At 38.5% G+C, this 14,935-nt stretch overlaps 1 protein-coding gene across 2 annotated transcripts in view; it reads right to left on the minus strand.

Moving 5' to 3' along the window:
• The window catches only part of UPRT (uracil phosphoribosyltransferase homolog), a 28,985-nt gene that overhangs the window by 10,097 nt on the left and 3,953 nt on the right, over window positions 1–14,935 (minus strand). For both annotated transcript variants that reach the window (XM_061136299.1, XM_061136298.1), the window contains exon 2: window positions 3,760–3,802. In XM_061136299.1, coding sequence (XP_060992282.1) covers window positions 3,760–3,802 — 43 coding nt within the window. The remainder of the gene's footprint in view (window positions 1–3,759; window positions 3,803–14,935) is intronic.

Raw genomic sequence — 14,935 nt, forward strand, 5'->3', positions numbered from 1 at the left:
TGCCTGGTGCCTGATGAGGTTGGCACTCTGGGGAAAACTTCTCATACATTCCAAGCATTTATATGGCTTCTCACCTGTGTGGACTCTCTGGTGTACAATAAGGTCTGATTTCTGGCCAAAGCATTTCTCACAGGCACCACACTTATAGGGCTTCTCCCCAGTATGTACTATTTTACGAACAATGAAGGCTGACCGGTGTCGGTAACTTTTCTCACACTTATTACATTTGTAGGGTCTTTCACCAGTATGAGTTCTCTGGTGGCTAATAAGATCAGATTTCCCACTAAAAGCTTTTTCACACTCCAGACACTTAAGTGGTTTTTCACCCGTGTGAGTTCTTCTGTGCCTTATGAGGTTTGTACTTCAGCTGAAGCATTTATCACACTCACTACACAGATACGGTTTCTCGCCTGTATGGCTTCGCTGGTGGACAAGCAGATCAGAGCTCTGACCAAAATTCTTGCCACAGATATCACATGTATAGAATTGTTCACCTGCATGCATTCTCTGCTGTCCTGAAAGGGCTAAGTGGTGCCAAAAGCTCTTCTCACATTTGCTACATTTATAAGGTTTCTCATAACTGTAGATCCTCTGATGTGAAATAAGATCTGAGCTTTGGATGAAGGTTTTCTCACACATATCACATCTATAAGGTTTCTCCCCAGTGTGGGTTCTCTCACACATAATAAGAGCTAAGTTTTCAAAAAAGTTTTGCTCACGTTCAAGGCACTGGTATATCTGATCATCTATTTGAGTAATCTCATGCACTTGAATAAAAATCATTTTACCCTTCTGATGGCATACATGATATATTTTCCTTTTTTGAGTTCTCTGATTATATCTCTCTTTTGAAGTGTACATTTTCTATGGCTCTCTCCTAGGGAGTTTTCCACTGGTCTTCCTGACCCGTCATTTTCTTCATAGTCACTTTCTTGATAAGAACTTGAAAGATACATCTGTTTTAATCCTTTCAATCATGAGTAGTTCCTTTCTACAAGTTTCCAGCATCACATGCACTCATTCTTCATGTGGTATTTACAACCCATAACAAGAACGACTCAAGACTGTCTTCCTTTTGGCTCCAAAAGGTCTCCAGTCCATAGTTATTAACAATACTCAATTCTTCCCTCTCCCCGGCTGCGGCCGGCGCTGCCCCTCCACCTGGGAGGACACTTCCGGTTACTCTCCAGACACTCGGGGTTTGGCTTTCCCAGCGGCCGCAGGGTCTGGACAGTGGACCTAAGGGCACCTTCAGGAAAAGATGGAAAGCAAACCTGGGAGGCCAACGAGAGCCAGGAGCATCCTTCTTTGCGCGGCTCAGCAAGGGTAGCTGGGGCCAGGCCATCCAGTATGTGATTTAGGGCCAAGGCCAGCTAGCTTCCCGAGCCCTTTCAGCCTGGCTGGGAAGCGGCCGGCGCCGCTTCGCCTTGTTTAGTACTTTGAAATAGTTAAGGTGGATGCTTTTTAACAAAGGCCCACCATGATGAGAAATAAAGCCTGAATTTCTTAGGAGGAAATAAATGAGTGGATGGAACTGAACCAATTTACTGATCTTGAAGTAGGATCCAGTTAAATGTATTAGGACTTCAGCTTTAAAAAAAAAAAAAGGCTCCTAATGATCTTAATGTGTACAGAGCAAAGAATCCATCAGAACTACAAGGAATATCCTTGCAGTTATATAATATCTAAAACCCATCAGATAGTCCTATGAACATCCAGAGGCCACTACAAAAAGGCAGTGCTGAGTCTGTAGAGCACATTTTCTCCAATCAGTATTATATTACTGATTAAGAACAGCAGAGAGAAATGTCAAGCCCTATGCTCTGTTATCACAACAAAACACCCTGCTGCCATTAAAATGATAAATGTTAAATAGGCCGCACTGTGTCAATCTGGAGTACCAGAGGGTCCAGGAACCTCATGAATACTGTGTGTGTGTGTGTGCATAGTCACCTCTAGCCACCACCATCTGTGGAGACTAATGTTTCTTATGAGCAAAGTACAAGGAAAGAAGAGGATCATTTTCTTTGAAGAGCCTTGTTTTCCTTCTAGTAATACTACTCTAAAAAATCTTACCACCTGCCCATCTCCTGCAACTTTGGGACAAGAATTAGTGTGTCCAAGCTTTACAGGAGAACACAAACCAGAAGAAGGGTTTAACCTATTCTCAAGAGTTAAAATTCAAAATCTGAGTGCCAGGAAAGCCAATCCTGACAAACTCAAGACAGAATTAATGTCAACTATAATAGGACCCTTGTGCTAGAAGAGACAGTATACTAGAAATTCCCATCACCAGAAACCTCAACAGCTCCAGTCCCTACCACAACCACAACTGACCTTCCACACCCTCCACCCCCAATATCAGGACCTTCAAATCCAACTGCAGAGAACAGAGAGGTCCAAAATTACCATCCACTCAGGTGAATTTTGCCCCGGGTCCTTATTATCTCATTTGACTAAGATATAATGCCTGCCCTTTCAAGCAAGCATTTTATAATAACCATGATCTTAATTCCTATGTTCTATAGGAAAATGGCACAAGGAGAGCAAAAGAAACAAAGAGAGAGAAATCATTTTCTATCAGTGAACACCAAGATCTCTGTTTTTCCCCACAGCAGCCACTGATACAACTATCTTGAACCCTTTGGTTTGATAAAAGCAAAAAGAAATAACCTATCACTCCAAGAATGTCAACTACATTTACCTTGATGCAATCCAAGGATTTTTACTGCCCCTGGAAGCTCAAATAGAAGTGGCCTTTGAACCAAGAATACTTAAAAGTCAAAAGTAGAATATGTACCGTCTACACTCTTTTGGAATAAAGATTTCCCTAGGAAAAATGTAAATGAAGAGTTTCATACCTCCCCCCACCAATATCATCACATTCCCTTTAATAATCTGTCTTCTACTATCTGGTTATAACTATAAGCTTAATAAATCACTTTTCTTTCTTTCCCAGACTAAACAATGAGAACAGTATTTAGACTGTAAACCACACAAGATCAGGGACCCATGTCTTTATGCTTTACCACTCAATCTCCTGCCACCTACAACACAGTCTGGCACAGTGTCTGACTCACATGAGTTCAATGTATATTTCATGAAGTGATGAATACTAGCAACCACAGCAGAACATGTGTCAACCTCATTCCAAGCACTAAACAAACTTAGATATACACACAAGAAGTAAACAGGGCTTACCTAAGACAGCCCAATTTGGCCTGAGATCCTCTCAGATGACACTAGCTAAACAGAATTGTGCTTGGTCAATCCTTAACAGGAATTCCCTAAGTGTAGACAGTATCCACATGTGAAGATACTACAGAAAATAAGAGGCAAAATAGATATCCATCCCCATGTAAACTATAAGATAGCTATTAGCTTTTGTGCATTCTATGGACACCACAAGGGTAACTACTAGGTCTCTTTACATCTTTGGTTTCCTTTTAATTTACTTCACTTCACTGGCCTAAGAAGAGGTACTTAAGACTCAGGATCAAGTTACCAAGATCCTCTTGAAAAGTAGTGGTACGTCAGAACTATAGACAGCGAGTTTGTAGGCAATGATTTGAGGTGAATGGGACTGAGGCAGAGTTTTAATGCAAAAGTAGAAACAACACTTGCAAAGTCTAGCAAGATGTTACTTGGTACCATCTCTCTTAACCGCAGAATGTTCTCAAACAAAAAGTCCTTGGGCTACTATGATTATAACACTAGAAACAACAATGAAATGAAAATTGAAAGCCTCCATCAACCTACCAAACGGTCCGCAGAAAACATGAAGTCCCCTCTACTGGCTGTCCTAAAAAAAAAAAAAGTACAGGTTTTAGTCTAGATTAGAGCTTTAAAGTGAAATATTACTTAACATATATACAGTAACAATGATATTAAAACCTATTACATGCTAAAAGCTTACCTGTAATAGACTATTATTGAGACATGATATTTTTCACTAGGATACAGGAACCTAAATGGAATGACTTGATAAATATTATTGAAAATGCTCATCTGATTATCATTAGAGACAGAAATTGAAAAGATCATGTAGCCTCCCACTGAACTGCTCAAGTATATACTCTTCAACCAGAAGATGAACAAGTTCCCCCTGGAAAATGGCAGCATATCCAGAGCTCAAGTTAAGAAAAAAATTTTGCAGTAAGAAAACCAGGTTCTCCCCATTCTCATGCACCATTCACCCCAATCTAAAATCCTTATTACCAACATAAGTAATCGTCTGCTTTGCCTCTAATTCTTTTTGGAATGAGAACTGTACAAACAAGTTAATCCTCTATTTTGCTATTGTTTCCAAGAACACATAAGCTAATCAACAAGACCTTTTTCTCAAACTATTGATAAATTTTTCCGTTTTTCAATCAAATAGTTTATTCCATAGATCTTTCTACCAATTTCCTGTACAATTCCTTCTGGTCAGTATTTTCAGATCCTGAGGTACCCAAATAATAATAATCCAGGGTTGCACCTACCCACAAACTGTTAAACAGCCAAAAGGGAAATGTTATAAGGCTGACATTTTTTTTCTTTTGTAAAAATCTATTATTGTTCCTCCTCCTCTCATGTAAGTTAAATGATCTGACTGATTTACAGTTTATATACTTAAATATCCCCACCTGCCTGTCCATTGCATACCTAAAATATTCCCCAACATAGCATCAAAATGACATATGCGAGCCCATTTAGTATCAGTATACCCATTAATCACAACTCTTTTTCAAGCTGCATTTACTTTCTCTGACAGGAAAAAGCAATGAAATATCCCTTACACAAATGGTGTTAGGTTTCTTAGAGTAACCACAGTTCTTTCATTATTACAGATACTAACTCTCTAAAATATAGCAAGAATATAGGTCTAGGTCTGTATTCTTTATATATAAATACTCCCTAAACTCAGAAAACTCTATCCACATGACTACACACAGAGAGCTCATTTAAAACAGGCTTTAGGGGCTCCCCTGGTCACCCAGTGGTAAAGAACTGCCTGCCAGTGCAGGAGACACCAGTTCAATCCCTGATCCGGGAAGATCCCACATGCAGTGGAGCAACTAAGCCCATGTGCCACAACTATTGAGCCTGTGCTCCAGAACCCAGCAGCCACAACTACTGAGCCAATGTGCCACAACTACTGAAGTACACGCACCCTAGAGCCCATGCTCCACAACAAGAGAAGCCACTATAATGAGAAACCCCCGCATGGCAGCTACAGAGTAGCCTCCACTCACTGCAACTAGAAAAAAGCCTATACAGCAACAAAGATCCAGCACAACCAAAATAAATAAATAAAACAGGCTTTATTTTATGTATTGCGGTTTTCAAATAAAAATATACTATTACATCAGCACCTTTCATTTCTATAAGTCTTCACAACATGTTTGTCAAAGAAATAAAAGTCAGTGAACCACACACACACAAAAAAAATACTGAAGACTACTACCCTGTTTGGCAGACCTACACAAACTTATGTAAGCAGCCAGAACACAATTTTTCAATAGGGTAGAAAAGTCTGGATTCTTTAAGAAAAGTCTTAAAAAAATATCCAGTAATATATTTTGAGAACACACCTGAAATATTTGTCTTTAATTTCTGATCAGTTACACATAAATATATTACAAATAAAATTTATATTAGGTTAAATGATTGGAGTTGCTCAAATTCATTATTTTACTTTAGAATAAGACATTTTAACATATTCACACTCTCCTTAAAAATATCAGCTTCAGTTGACAACTTCTGCATGATAAACATTTCTCTACATTCCAAAAAAAGTACACGATGTGAGAACCTAATAAGAACCATCATCTCTTGATAGTTATTTGACTTCCAGTAAAACTCAAAGTCATCCCACTACAAACGGTAATTACTAACCTATACACTGCTGTTTTTGACAGATTTCAGACTCATTCCACTTACTTTGAATCAATCTAGAAATTAAAGTAAAGCTAGAATACAGCAAGTTGGTTGCATTTTAAACAAAACCCACAGTGGTCTTTAATATCCACATCTAAATCCTTTACATTGTTAACAGCAGAGTTTCATTAAGCAGATATTTCCTGTTAGATCAGTCAAGTTGCATATAATCTCTAGGCCCCTACTTTAGACCCAACACTGGACTAAAGTATGTGTTAATAAAGATGTTTTAATGTAAACCAGATCCCAGGTCTTATTCACTCTATATACTTCATTTCAAATCATAACTCTATTCACCTCTGTCTCAAAACCATTCTTTAAAAAAATCTATCATACCGGAAACAAAGTTTTGAGGGATATTTTAATCATTTTGTATCTGATAACTTTCCCAAATAAAATCTAATACAAGATCATCACAAAACAACAAACACACTGACACACACCCCTGGATTATTGTATAATATATTCAAATATTTAAACAGTGATATCCAGGCGCTCATAATTCAAAGTACAGAAATCTAATTAATGTTGAGTACCTTTTAAGTTGTGTGAACTCCAAATAGGATTAATAATGCAGACCTAACCATATCTGAGAAAAGTGTCAACTTATCTTGACACTTTGCCCAACAAATGTGCCACATATCTGTAGTAACAAAATGAAAAATGAAAGCCAAAGATACCATTAAAAAAAAAAGATCTTCACAGCGAAACAACAAAAGAATGAGAATCAGGCCAGAAACCATATCCTCACTTCAATGTGGATTTGGTAAATCGGACTCTTACCTACTTGAGACAGTGTATAAAGCACTTTAAAGTTTCCAGAGAAGCTATAGCAATTGTATATAGTTTAAAACATGGACATCTCAAAGCAGACCCAAACCAAGATGAAATCAGGCGAAATCTCTGACCTTACTTTCAAAATGGGCCAATAGGTATTTACTTATCATCCATAACATATGGAACTATGAGAGGAATGTTATATAATATGAAAAAATTAAGACTTCAAGTAGAGATCTTCTCCTCTCTTCTTAGACCTCACTACTACTACTAACTACTTTGCTATTGCTGCTGCTACTACTACTACTACCACTACTACCACCACTAGAGGAATTCTCTAGTATTTTAGAAGACATCCTCTCCTGGGGCAATTACAACTTCAATTTCTACAGCAAAAACTGTCATTTGATCACTACCTGCTACTTATCTATTCAAAATAAACTTGAAAACCTCGCCTCTTTATAAGAAAAATCATTTTAATAACTGTACACAAACACCCAAGCATACAGATTTATTTAGAAGGATTTTCTTAAATGGTCCAAAAGTAACAATAGGTAACAGTAATATACATATACTACTCCCTTTCCCACAGATCACCATTTATTAAAAGCTTCCTTGGTGCTAAGCATTGAGCATTTTTGATGCATTATCTGACCTAATCCTCACATAATCTTAACAAGTAGAGTCTGCTATTATCAATACCACTTTTTTAGTAATGAAAGTAGAGAGGCTTACAGAGGTGAAGAATTCCAAGGTTCTTCCCAGCCTGAAGCTAAGTCTCTGAATAAAGCTCTTATCTATATTTTGCTATAATAAGGGAACGTTTACTAAAAAGTAACCAGTTTTTAGGTATATTTTAATGATATTTATCTCCCTGTGAATCAGACGGGCATTTACATACAATGCAAATAATGAAATAAAGATTATGGCAGCCAAATCATTAAAATGTTCCTTTTTAAGATGGAGAAGCTACTATTATAATGTGGCTTGTAAAGAGTTTATTGTTGTTGTTGTTCACTCAGTCATGTCCAACTCTTCACAACCCCACGAACTGTAGCACAACAGGCTTCCCTGCCCTTCACCATCTCCTGGAGCTTGCTCAAACTCATATCCATTGAATCAGAGATGCCACCCAACCATCTCATCCTCTGTCATCCCCTTCTCCTGCCTTCAATCTTCCGCAGCATCAGGGTCTTTTCTAGCTGGTTCTTTGCATCAGGTGGCCAAAGTATTGGTTTCACTTTCAGCATCAGTCCTTCTAATGAATATTCAGGATTGATTTCCTTTAGGATTGAGTGGTTTGATCTCCTTACAGTCCAAGGGACTCTCAAGAGTATTCAACAACACAGTTCAAAAGCATCAATTCTTCAGCACTCAGCCTTCTTTATAGTCCAACTCTCACATCCATACATGACTACTGGAAAACCATAGCTTTAACCAGACAGACCTTTGTCAGCAAAGTAATGCCTGCATTTTAATATGCTGTCCAGCTTAGTCATAGCTTTCCTTCCAAGCAGTATGAGTCTTTTAATGTCATGGCTGCAGTCACCATCTGCAGTGATTTTGGAGCCCCTCCAAAAAATAAAGCCTGTCACTGTTTCCATTGTTTCCCCATCTACTTGCCATGAAGTGATGGGACCGGATGCCATGATCTTTGTTTTCTGAAAGTTGAGTTTTAAGCCAGCCAGCTTTTTCACTCTCCTCTTTCACTCTCATCAAGGGGCTCTTTAGTTCTTCTTCGCTTTCTGCCATAAGTGTGGTGCCATCTGCATATGAGGTTTTTGATACTTCTCCTGGCAATCTTGATTTCAGCTTGTGCTTCATCCAGCCTGGCATTTCACATGATGTACTCTGCATGTAAGTTAAATAAGCAGGGTGACAATATACAGCCTTGACATACTCCTTTCCCAATTTGGAACCAGTCCATTGTTCCATGTCTGGTTCTGTTGCTTCTTGACCTGCATACAGGTTTTGCAGGAGGCAGGTAAGGTCCCATCTCTTTAAGAATTTTCCAGTTTGCTGTGATCCACAAAGTCAAAGGCTTTAGTGCAGTCAGTGAGGCAGAAGTAAATGTTTTTCTGGAATTCTCTTGCTTTTTCTATGATCTAACAGATGTTGGCAGTTTGACCTCTAGTTCCCCTGCCTTTTCTAAATCCAGATTGAACATCTGGAAGTTCTCAATTCATGTACTGTTGAAGCCTGGCTTGGAGAATTTTGAGCATTAATTTGCTAGCATGTGAAATGAGTGCAATTTTGTGGTAATTTGAACACTCTTTGGCATTGCCCTTCTTCGTGAGTATAAAGGGTATATAATTAAGGTTAATATAAGAATACACCCTTTTAAAATGATTAAAATGTGACTCATAACTTAAAAGAATTTAATTTAAATCAAACCCCATAAATTCAAAAAAAGATTTAAAATAAGTAAATAAAAAAAATCAATAAATCAAACCCTAGCAGTATTGAATTAGGTACTATTTTTGAAAATGAGGATTATACATAAGGATTGTCTTTAGCATTTGCTGTGGGAAAAGTTAAGTCTGGGCATAAAGTTGCCACATTTAGCAAATAAAAATACAGGACACCCAGCTAAATTTGTATTTTAGAAGTGTGTCACATACAATGTTTAGGATATATTTATACTAAGAAAAGTATTCACTGTTTATTTTAACTCAAATTTAACTGAGAGTCCTGTATTTACCAAGCAACCTAAGCTAAGGAGGAAGAACTCATTCGGACTCAATTTTAGCCCTAATATGATCTTGTTTGTTTTTGCTTAAGCAACAGGTTAAAGGGAAGTAAAAATAGTTTTTCTGGTAGGTTTAAACCAAAGGAATATTTCACTAAGAGTTAATGTTTAGTGGAAGATCCAAAAAACACAAGCTCTACTTTCATGGTGGTTGTGGTAGTTTAGTCACCAAGTCATGTCCCACTCTTGCAACCCCATGGACTATAACCTGCTAGGCTCCTCTGTCCATGGGGATTTTCCAGACAAGAATACTTGAGTGGGTTGCCTTGCCCTCTTCCAGGGGATCTTCCCAACCCAGGAATCAAACCTGCGTCTCCTACACTGCAGGTGAATTCTTTACCACTGAGCCATCAGGAATAGCAAGTTCTACTACCATAGCTATTTTGTTATGTCATCATTACAAAAAGAATAGCTCCAATGTTTGTCATGGTATGCAGATGATTTAGAAATTATTTTCCTCCTCCTCCCTTCCCACTCAAAAAAACAAAACCCCAGTCTTGGAGCAAACCTAATATGACGTGAAAAACAAAAACAAACAAAAACAAAAAATAGTTTTTAGAGTGCTACCTGCCAAGTATTAAGTCATCAGGATCACAGCTCTTTAGCACCTTAAGAATCTCATAAAATAGTGGCATTAATTATTTATTAATTAAACCTCAAAGCAGAGTTCAAAGTAAACATTTGAGATCAGGTAGAAAAAGAAGTTGTTCAGTCACTCAGTTGTGTCCAACTCTTTGTGACGCCATGAACTGCAGCACGTTAGGCTTCCCTGTCCTTCACTATTTCCCAGAGTTCACGCAAACTCATGTCCATTGAGTTGGTGATGCCATCCAACCATCTCATCCTCTGTCGTCCCCTTCTCCTCCTGCCTTCTATCTTTCCCAGCATCAGAGTCTTTTCCAGCATTGGAAAATACAACAGAGACATGTATAAAGAAGCAACACCCTCACTCCTGGTCTTAAGCCAGTTAGAAAATTCACACAGAAAACCAAAATCATGTCCATGATTTAAATAACTTGTAGGTCACAGAGTTTTCTGTGATTGATTTTTGGTTTTGTACAAGCTGAAGGGGTTCTGAGATTTCTTCAGTCTCAGGGTGATGCCAGGCTAGGCTCTCTAGGCTGGCTCTGTGCAATTTAGAATCCCTGGTTCACCCTATACCCCACAACCAAAACCAGCCAAATCACAATGCAAGGGAGAATAGCCATTCTACCATGGTCAGTGGCCCAGACTGATTACAGCACAAGCACCTATGGTATCTGAAAAGCTACAAGTGCTCAGATTCCACCCAACTACTATTCAACTCTAAGGATGGGTTCAAAAAAAAAGACTCCTCAAGCAATTCAAATGAACAGCTTTGGTTAAGAACATTACCAAGACAAATGACTCAAATCACATCAAGCTGCCTTCATATTACGGCTGCACAGGATGTTCATCCATCCTGAGGTTAACTGTCTTCCCATCAGGTGACTAAAAAAATCCACAAGGCTAAATGCACTCCTTCTTTAGTGCTATTTCATGGACTAAAATAAGATTGTTCAACTTTCATTCAAGCTGCCTGCTGCCATGGCAAAATCCCTTTGAGGGCAAATATACAGGAAACATGCAATAGTTCATGAAACAGCTTTACTTTAATGTTTCAGGAGACAAAAGAAAACCAACAACAACAATAACAGTGGGGGTGGTGGTGATCTTTTAAATACATTGCACTGCCTCATATATGAAGTCATGAATTATGTTCAAGCGAACTGTGCATTACACTCAGATTTTGCTGCTTTTACTATATAAAGGAGGCAGAAAGGGAAGGATGTGTGGTTTAAATCCATTGCAACAACAAAAACTCTAAATGAAGCAGTTGTTTCTGAGTTCACCAGTGACACCTGTGTGACTTGAGTAAATTATCTGATCATTTGCTATTTAGATTACTGGATACTCAGAAAACCATTTCTTTGAAATTCAATAATACAACCAACATATTATGGTGAAAATATTGTGCAGTTCAAAAAACTAAACACATTTAAAATCAGCACAATGTTCTCAATCTTGCCTGCTTTATGTATTTACAACATGCAGTCCTCTTAACAACTCCATTTCTCCATGCCAAAATCAGTTTAGAAAGCAATCCTTCACTAAATAGATACTAAGGACCAGGAACAATAAAAGGAATAACAAGTACTCCAATGGCTTCTATCATGAGACAGTTCCATAGTGCACATACATAATGTCACATCAAAATAGAGGAAAGTGTAAGGGTCCAAGGAAGACAGACTGTGATAGATACGATAACTATACACATGTAAATATAGCTGCTTTAACCACCAGCACTCTACACCAGTCCCCCAAAGGGGATGAAACAACAGGTCCTGTTTGTGTGAGAGGATACAAATTTTTGAAGATAAAGGAACAGAGGCCTGTATTAACAAACTTGAGCAACAAAAACAAAACTGTCTCCATCCTAAATAACTAAGCATTGATCCAGTTCAGTTCAGACGCTCAGTCATGTACAACTCTTTACGACCCCATGGACTGCAGCATGACAGGCTTCCATGTCAATTAGTTATCAAAATTAGCATCAATTAGTTATCAAAAATTGTAGTGAGTTTTTCTATTCTGTATCATAGCAGGATAAAAATTATCTAGGCTCTCTCCATGTTTTGTTTTTTTTAAAATAAGGATGTGAGTTCTGTATTTTGGAGATTAATCCCTTGTTGATTACTTTATTGAGAATATTTTCTCCCATTCTGGGGGTTGTCTTTCATTTTGTTTACGGTTACCTTTGCTATACAAAAGGGTTTTTTTTGTAATTTATTTTTTAATTGAAGGACAATTGCTTTACAGAATTTTGTTGGTTTCCACCAAACATCAACATGAATCAGCCATATGTCCCACCTCTTGGACCTCTCTCCCATCTCCCACCTCATCCCACCCCTCTAGGTTGTTACAGAGCCCTTGTTTGAGTTTCCTGAGTCATATAGCAAATTCCAATTGGCTATCTATTCTACATATGGTAATATAAGTTTCCATGTTACTTTCTCTATACATCCCACCCTCTCCTTCCTCCCCCTGCCTCCATGTTCATAAGTCTGTTCTCTATGTGTCTCCATCACTGCCCTGCAAATAATTTCATCAGCACCAAGACCTAAATATAAGACCAGAAACTATGAAACTCTTAGAGGAAAACACTGGCAGAACACTCAATGACATAAATCAAAGCAAGATCTTCTAGGACCCACCACCTAGAGTAATGGAAATGAAAACAAAACTAAATAATTGGGACCTAATTAAACTTAAAAGCTTTTGCACAGCAAAGGAAACTGTAAACAAGGTGAAAAGACAACCCTCAGAATGGGAGAAAATAACAGCAAATGAAACAACTGACAAAAGATTAATTTCCAAAATATACAAGCAGTTCATACAAGTCAATAACAGAAAAACAAACAACCCAATCAAAAAGTGGGGAAAAGACCTTAACAGACATTTCTCCAAAGACACACAGATGGCTAACAAACACATGAGAAGATGCACACCATCACTCATTCTTAGAGAAATGCTAATCAAAACTTCAATGAGCTATCACCTGATACAGGTCAGAATGGCCATTATCAAAAAGTCTACAAACAGCAAATCCTGGAAAGGGTGTGGAGAAAATGGAACTCTCTTGCACTGTTGGTGGGAATGTAAATTGATACAGCCACCATGGAAGAAGATACGGAGATTCCTTTAAAAAAAAAAAAAAAACTAGGAAAAAAAACACTATTAGCTCAATCGCTCAGTCGTGTCCCACTCTTTGTGACCCTATGGACTGCAGCATGCCAGGCCTCCCCGTTCACCACCAACTCCTGGAGTTTACTCAAATTCACGTCCATTGAGTCGGTGATGCCATCCAACCATCTCATTCTCTGTCGTCCCTTTCTCCCACCTTCAATCTTTCCCACCATCAGGGTCTTTTCAAATGAGTCAGCTCTTCACATCAGGTGGCCAAAGTATTAGAGTTTCAGCTTCAGTCCTTCCAATGAATATTCAGGACTGATTTCCTTTAGGATGGACTGGTTGGATCTCCTTGCAGTCCAAGGGACTCTCAAGAGTCTTCTCCAACATCACAGTTCAAAAGCATCAATTCTTCTGCACTCAACTTTCTTTATAACCCAACTCTCACATTCATACACGACTACTGGGAAAACCATAGCCTTAACTAGATGGACCTTTGTTGGCAAAGTAATGCCTGCTTTTTAATATGCTGTCTAGGTTGGTCATGACTTTCCTTCCAAGGAGCAAGCGTCTTTTAATTTCATGGCTGCAGTCACCATCTTCAGTGATATTGGAGCTCAAAAAAATAAAGTCTGACACTGTTTCCACTGTTTCTCCATCTATTTGCCTTGAAGTGATGGGACCAGATGCCATGATCTTTGTTTTCTGAATGTTGAGCTTTAAGCCAACTTTTTCACTCTCCTCTTTCACTTTCATCAAGAGGATCTTTAGTTCCTCTTCACTTTCTGCCATAAAAGTGGTGTTATCTGCATATCTAAGGTTATTGATATTTCTCCCAGCAATCTTGATTCCAGCTTGTGCTTCATCCAGCCCAGCATTTCAAGTGTGATGTACTCTGCATATAAGTTAAATAAGCTGGGTGACAATGTACAGCCTTGACATACTCTTTTTCCTATTTGGAACCAGTCTGTTGTTCCATGTCCAGTTCTAACTGTTGCTTCCTGACCTGCATACAGATTTCTCAAGAGGCAGGCCAGGTGGTCTGATATTCCCATCTCTTTTGGAATTTTCCACAGTTTCTTGTGATCCACACAGTCAAAGACTTTGGCATAGTCAATAAAGCAGAAATAGATGTTTTTCTGGAACTCTCTTGCTTTTTTGATGATCCAGCGGATGTTGGCAATTTAATCTCTGGTTCCTCTGCCTTTTCAAAAACCAGCTTGAACATCTGGAAGTTCATGGTTCACGCATTGTTGAAACCTGGCTTGGAGAATTTTGAGCATTACTTTACTAGCATGTTAGATGAGTGCAATTGTGTGGTAGTGTGAGCATTCTTTGGCATTGCCTTTCTTTGGGATTGGAATGAAAACTGACCTTTTCCAGTCCTGTGGCCACTGCTGAGTTTTCCAAGTTTGCTGGCATATTGAGTGCAGCGCTTTCACAGCATCATCTTTTAGGATTTGAAATAGCTCAACTGGAATTCCATCACCTCCACTAGCTTTGTTCAGTGATGCTTTCTAAGGCTCACTTGACTTCACATCCCAGGATGTCTGGCTCTAGGTGAGTGACCACACCATTGTTATTATCTGGGTCATGAAGACCTTTTTTGTATAGTTCTTCTGTGTATTTTTGTCACCCCTTCTTAGTATCTTCTGCTTCTGTTAGGTCCATACCATTTCTGTCCTTTATTGAGCCCATATAACCCATCAATCCCACTCCTAGGCATACACCCTCAGGAAACCAAAATTGAAAAAGACACATGTACCCCAATGTTCACTG

The sequence above is a fragment of the Dama dama genome, chromosome X (assembly GCF_033118175.1).
Source record: "Dama dama isolate Ldn47 chromosome X, ASM3311817v1, whole genome shotgun sequence".
Lineage (NCBI taxonomy): Eukaryota > Metazoa > Chordata > Mammalia > Artiodactyla > Cervidae > Dama > Dama dama.